Below are 6,104 nucleotides of genomic sequence, written 5' to 3'. Positions count from 1 at the left end.
CCTTTACTGTGGTTAAATTGAAGACAGAAAATATGTCAGCTCTGCCAGTTAGGATGATGGGGAGCCTCCAAGGCAGGCAGATCCTCAGGCTGGTAGCATTTCCCTCCTAAATGTTTTACTCAGCTACTTGCAGCTATTTTGATCCCCCCTACTGATCCTATCTCCCAGTAATGAACACCAGGCCAGGCAGCACTTTCACACAGAGCTGCCGTAATTAAGGCAATCACTTCATGTCAGTGCTAGGCAGTTACTTTTAAATAGTCAGGCACCAGGGATTTGTGGCAGCAGGCTCCAGAATGCTCAGAAATAAACAAATAAACACTTTAAGGATATCAATTTTTATTTGACATTGTGAGATCAATAAGAAAAAATAATTTGTACAGCTTTGTGATGCAACCATTGCTGCTGCAGAGTGAGGCTACTCATCATGAGCAGGGCTCTGATGCAGCGCACAGGGCGTTCCCAGCAGGACCTGCTCCGAGCAGCAGGTGATGTTCTCCACCCCCTTGTCCCACAGCAGCACCTCCTGCCTCAGGCAGGTCCTCCTAGCCTTACAGCAGCAGAAATGGGGCTTCTTGGATGTTCTGGGTGAACAGCTCTGCTCTAAGACCCTCTGCGAACCCTCACTGCCAACCACGGCTGCAGGACCCATCTGGCACAGTGGTTACTGACCTCCTGCTGTGCTTCTCCCTCCCTCTGCTAATTCTGTCTCTCCTCTGCCCCACAAGGTCACCTAGCCAATGTTCAGCTCTTCCCTCTGTGCAAGCAGCTGCTGCACAGCAGCCCTGTTCCCCAAGGAAAGAGCTCTGTCCACAATGGAGAGATGACCTGACACCTATTATTTCTGAGGCCTTTGGTGACGGCAGCTGGCAGGAGCTGATTTGTGACACCAGCCAGGGGGGAATCAGGACACTTTAGGAAGTAATCCTGCAGCTCAGACACTTTCAGCTGGCAGAGTAACCCTTTGCAACCACACCCAGATGCTTAGGAGTGATTGTAGAGCAGCAGCTATGGGTATTGCTCGAGCACTGGGGCACCCACTCCATAGGACGGGCAGAGCTAGAAAAAGAGGCTTCGGTTTACACAGTACTTTTGCCAAGCTTTTTGCCTTTGACAGTTCTTAGCAGTTTAAAAAAAAAACCAACCCCCCCCCCCAAAAAAAAACCAAAACAAAAAACAACAAAAACCACCAAACAAAGAACCTAACAGATGCCAAGATAAAAGGCTGAGTTTCCACTGTGGCAGTGAGACATCCTCAGACCAGGCAAAATTCTTGTTGGCCCCACCAGTATCTCAACCCACCCTCCCTTCGCTACATCAGGGAGGAGAAATGCCAGACCAAGATACATTTTAGCATTGATTCAGCCCCTGAGGGGAGATGAGAATTTAGATGTGAGTAAGAGTTAAGGACTGTATAATCTGTTCTAATACATGAAATCAAGACAGTAATCTTAAATCAAGGGCTCAGCTGGAGAAATCAAAGTGAAAGGCTCTGTTGGCAGAGAAAGGGGGAGTTGTCCCATGACCTGGACTAGTGCCAGCAAACAGAGCAAAGTGCTGGACCACTGACAGAAGGGATAGTTCTTACTGATACTTAAGCACTTCTCAGAGAAGATGACTTGGATCTTGTTCCTGGTGCCAACACACAGTCCAGCATGTTCACAATGTTCAACATTTCCGTGTTCACAACCGGGGAACACGGATAAAGTGGGTGAAGACAGAGTGTGGTGGATTATCTATGTGAGCTGCCTCCCCAGCACAGGCACCAAAGCCCAGCCACAGCCCAGGCACCTGGGGACATCATCAGACACTTACATAAAACAAAGGAGGGCAACAAGGAAATTACGTGATAATGAAAAACCAAGGGAAAAAAAAACCCAATCTTCACACAACTGTGTTTTAGCATTGTAAAAAATATAAAACCAAAAGCAATCTTTCTGACTTCCCCTGCCACACCGTGCAGGTCTCCCACAGGCATTCTAGGGACAGGAGATGCTGCCCCTTTTCCTGCTGTTCAGTGAAGCAGTGCACACAGCATTTCCGAGGGGCTCCACAGACTGTAGCGCAAGCAAACCGAGAAAATAAATACACTCAAACATTCCCTCCTGTCAAAGGACACCAACTGCAGGAAAAACTAGCTTGCTTTTTGTTTTAACTGAAGTTAAGTCAGCTGCAACTCATTTTAATATCTGAAACTTTTGGAGATGTGTTTCACAGCATAACTGTAGAATTTACACTGCATTGCCAATCCATAATTCGGTCATTCTCATTAACAGTGTACAAAGAAGGTCATTAGTTTATATATATATATTTATATATATATATACTTTATAAAGTCTGGAAGATCAATATAAATACTGCTCCAGAAATTAAAAAAGTGTTTACATCCCCGACTTGAATATTACATCTCAGTGTCCTGGGTTATTGGTAGGATCTGTAAAAGTCTTAGCGGCGCAGAGGTTCAAGTTTTCGAAATTTCAGTGCCGAGCTGGATGACAAAGCATCTTGGTTTGAAGAAGAATTCACTGTGTCTGGGGACTGGAACAATACTCTACCACGATGATTAAATACATAAAAAGACGGATGGTTCCTTAATGTGTCAAATGTCCTTCAAAATAAATGTAAAAAGCCAAGGTTAGTACTCTTTTGGAGCAGGGAGTTTATAAGAGTCAGTCTGGGGTTTATTGACTTGAGACACAGAAATACAAGCTTTCAACCCAATTCTCCTGCTTGTTTTCTAAGTTTCCTAAACTAAAACAGAGGAAATACAAAGCCAATTGTGAAAAATACCACAAAATGTCCACATCACACTTTCCCTTCCTTTCCTCAAGCTCAGGGGCAGCCTGTGGAGTGCTGCATGTGCACACCCCATACCAGCCTTTGTTCAGTTGTCACTTGTGTTAACACCTTGTCAGCTTTCCATCCCTTTGGGTGCCTCAAGCTGAAGTCATTCACCTCAAGGTGAATGCTGTGAAATACACCCATGTCAACTTGTTTACTTTCCACACACTCCTGTGTCTTTGGAAACAGCCAGAGAGGCCACATCTGCCCATCCAATTTCATATCCTTTTCAAAATCTCTTATTCTCTCAAAGCCTTTCAGATGTTTTGCCTTGAATAGTTCAGGCTCTTGTGAAGGAACAGACACAAACAGAGGGTGGGCCGGGCCCTGCAGTCTGTGAGACCATGTCACGACAGCAGTTTGTGATTCCTCAGCTCTACTTCCCATGTACACATTTCATTCCTCCACCAACTCTGCACAGCAGGATTTTGGATTAGGAAAAGCACAAAGTTTCTTTAATTTGTTCCTGTTAGCTAACTCTCTCACTGTTGGCTTTCCCAGCTGTTCCTCTCAGTGCTCCTGACTACAACATACATTCAAAAACTGAGCTAAACCCAAGCTATTTCAGTGTGCAGTTTGTACAGTGAGTAGCAGACACCAGTGTTTACAAAACGGAGATATAAAACATACTTATTTTTTAGTTCTGAAGTGGCATCCATGTCTTTGAACTCTCCTGCAATATGTGCTATCCCATAGCAGGTGACTGCAAAGGCCAGCAGGGTCTGCAGGACTATCTGCAACAGAGGGAGCACAGAGCAGCACACACATCACTGGGGGCTCTTCACGTTCACCCAAACATCTCAGCTCCCACACACTGTGTCTCTCGTGCTTTTCACCCCATGACAGCACATGCAGGGGTGGGCAACCCAGCAGTGGGGAAACTGAGGCACAGGAGGATTAAACACTCCCCTGTGAGCACAGCAAAGCCCTGGCAGAGCCCCAGCTGCCCAAGCTTGGGTCCGAGCTGCACCAGCTGAATCGACCCACACGGCTCCTCGGTAACGTCCCGAGCCCAAACACCCTGTTTCTGTGCCAGGATCCCAACTCCCCCGAGGAACGTGCCAGCTGCACAGGCTGTGCCAGGCTGCCCCAGGCACCTGATCTCCCTGCCCTTCTGATTAAGCAAAAAGGGAACAGATAACTGAAGTGGAATTAAAAAACTGAGCAAATAAAGTAACTAAGAACCCCCCTTCTTGAAGGAGGCTGTGCTGGGATCAAACAGGCACATGGTCACAATGGCTAAACACAAGCCAGAGGGAGGAGGGCATTTGTGCTACAAAGGAGGAGATGGATGCAAAAGCTCCCTGAGCTACGTTCAGGGAATCCTGGACAAGGTGCCCCAGGGTAATTCTGAAGAAAGAGAGGGAGGTTTGAACCTTGGGCTTCTTCTCTCTGATAGGTAAAACACACCCAGGGAGCTGGGATGGAAAATGTGGTTCTTTTTGAGAGAGGGAGCTTGAATGAAAGTGCAATTTAAAAACTATTTTGATCTTGTCTACCACACTAAAAAAAAAAAAAAGAGAGAGAGACCAAACCATCCCCACAGCTACACCTTTCAAACACTACAAAAACTTACATCTATGGGCAACGTTTCATCTTCCTTCTCTGTCAACCTCATGTACGAACGATCTACAAAACAGAAACACACACATGCACCAATCACTCTGTACGCGCAAACACACAGCCCAGCAGCACAAACCCCCTCAGGAGAACCGGCCGTGGCTCTGAGACACGTGTCAGCCCGATCTGGGCTGCCCCCGGCCCCGCTGTGACCCCGCTGCTCCGGAGCACGACTGGCCCCGGCCCCGGGCAGGCAGCAGGGAGGCGGGCTGTGGGGCCGGGAGGCAGCCACCCCTTCCCTCCCTCTTCCCCTCTCCCATTCCCTCCTCGGCTGCCGTGACGCCCGCAGGGGACGATCCCCGCGCTGCCCCCGGTGAGTCCGTAGCCCCGCTCTCCCCGCAGCCCGTCCCGCACGGGCAGAGCCGCCCCTGCCGCCGGGGCTGAGGATGATCATGATGAGAATGAGGATGATCATGGTGAGGATGAGCATGATGGTGCTGCCGGGCCTGGCCACCGCCCCGGGAGCTCCCCGGCGGCCGTGTGGCGGTGCGGGTGCCCCGGTTGCCCCCGCCCCGCGGCCCCGGCGGTGACTCACGCTGCGCCGCCGAGAAGGCCGCGTGTGCGAGCGCGAACAGGCCGAGCCCCACCAGCCCCTTCCACACCGACCCCGCCGCCATCGCCGCCGACAGCGCGCCCCCGGCGCGCACTGATGGCGTCACCGAGGGCGGGGCCGTGTGAAAGGGGGCGTGGTTTCCTCCAGGAAAGGGCGTGGCCACCCCGCTCCTTTCCCACGCGTGTCCATTGCGAAAATCCGAGGGGTTGCGATGGACCCCGGGGCGGTCCCAGGGGGCGGTGGAGGGAGAAGGGAACTGTAGGGCCCGGGACCGGGCCCGCTCCCTCCACCGGATCCCTTCCGGGGCCATGGAGGTCTGGGGGAATTCCCGTTTTCCGCGTTTGACCTCAAAGCTTGAGGAACCGGTGCAAGGAAAAAAACGGTGTCAAGGGATGCACAGCGCGAGCAGGGACACGCTCCTGGCAGAGCCAGGCTTGGGGCAAAGCAAGGAAGTCCGAGGGTCCCACGCAGCCAAGCATCCTGGTTCCTCCATGCCCCCAAGGCACAAAGATAAGAGACACAGAAGCAATTCTTTGAGGGCGATTCCTAGAAATCACCTTTAAGCTGACCACTGTGGCATTTATTGCAGCCTTTGCCCCACCGGCTGCACGAATACTCTCTATTTCTTGGTAAACAAAGTGGGAAGTTTACCCTGATCCCACCTGGAGGCTGATGGCGGTTCCTGGCACCATCCACATGCCTCGGCACTGTGTGAATGCACCATCACCCTCCAGCGTCCCCCGGGGTCCCGTCGGCCCGGGCCGGGGGTATCCCCCAAGACACCCCTCGAGCATCCCACACAACACCCTCGAGCAGCCACACAACAGTTTGGCTGCGCAAAACTTCCTTCTTGCACGGTCTCGGGGATTTTTTTTTTTTCCCTCTTGGAAACCTCCTTGAGCCCCCAGCACCTCTCCTCTTCCTGCACCCTCGTCCCAGCCTCCCCTCGCAGCCCCAGTCACACCCAGGCGCCCCTTCCCTTCCCGAACCTCTCCTTGTCCCCGCTTCCCCCTCTCTCCCCTCAGCCCCGCTCGCTCCCGGCCCGTCCCTATCCGGGCTCCCCGCGCTGTTCCCGCCCCCGGCGCCTGCG

The 6,104-nt window shown here is 51.6% G+C and overlaps 1 protein-coding gene across 1 annotated transcript; it reads right to left on the bottom strand.

The window, feature by feature from the left end:
* Positions 1–322: 322 nt before the first annotated feature.
* On the bottom strand, positions 323–5,096 carry MMGT1 (membrane magnesium transporter 1). The gene is made up of 4 exons (XM_027645468.1): positions 4,997–5,096; positions 4,418–4,470; positions 3,472–3,575; positions 323–2,608 (listed from the first exon to the last, which is right to left on the bottom strand). The coding sequence occupies exons 1-4, from the start codon at positions 5,076–5,078 to the stop codon at positions 2,446–2,448; spliced, it is 402 nt and encodes a 133-aa protein (XP_027501269.1). The 5' UTR covers positions 5,079–5,096; the 3' UTR covers positions 323–2,445.
* Positions 5,097–6,104: the final 1,008 nt, after the last annotated feature.

The sequence above is a fragment of the Corapipo altera genome, unplaced genomic scaffold (genome assembly GCF_003945725.1).
Source record: "Corapipo altera isolate COAL_440 unplaced genomic scaffold, ASM394572v1 65, whole genome shotgun sequence".
Taxonomy (NCBI): Eukaryota; Metazoa; Chordata; class Aves; order Passeriformes; family Pipridae; genus Corapipo; species Corapipo altera.
This window is presented reverse-complemented; position numbering and strand designations above follow the sequence as displayed.

What these genes read in the sequence shown, in the direction of transcription:
- MMGT1 (XM_027645468.1), bottom strand. Translation starts at nt 5,078, where the DNA reads ATGGCGGCGGGGTCGGTGTGGAAGGGGCTGGTGGGGCTCGGCCTGTTC. An exon ending in GGCCTTCTCGGCGGCGCAGC is followed by an intron (nt 4,471 to 4,996) that starts GTGAGTCACCGC and finishes TCTGTTTTGTAG; the next exon opens with ATCGTTCGTACATGAGGTTG. An exon ending in ACTTCAGAACTAAAAAATAA is followed by an intron (nt 2,609 to 3,471) that starts GTATGTTTTATA and finishes TTTATTTTGAAG; the next exon opens with GACATTTGACACATTAAGGA.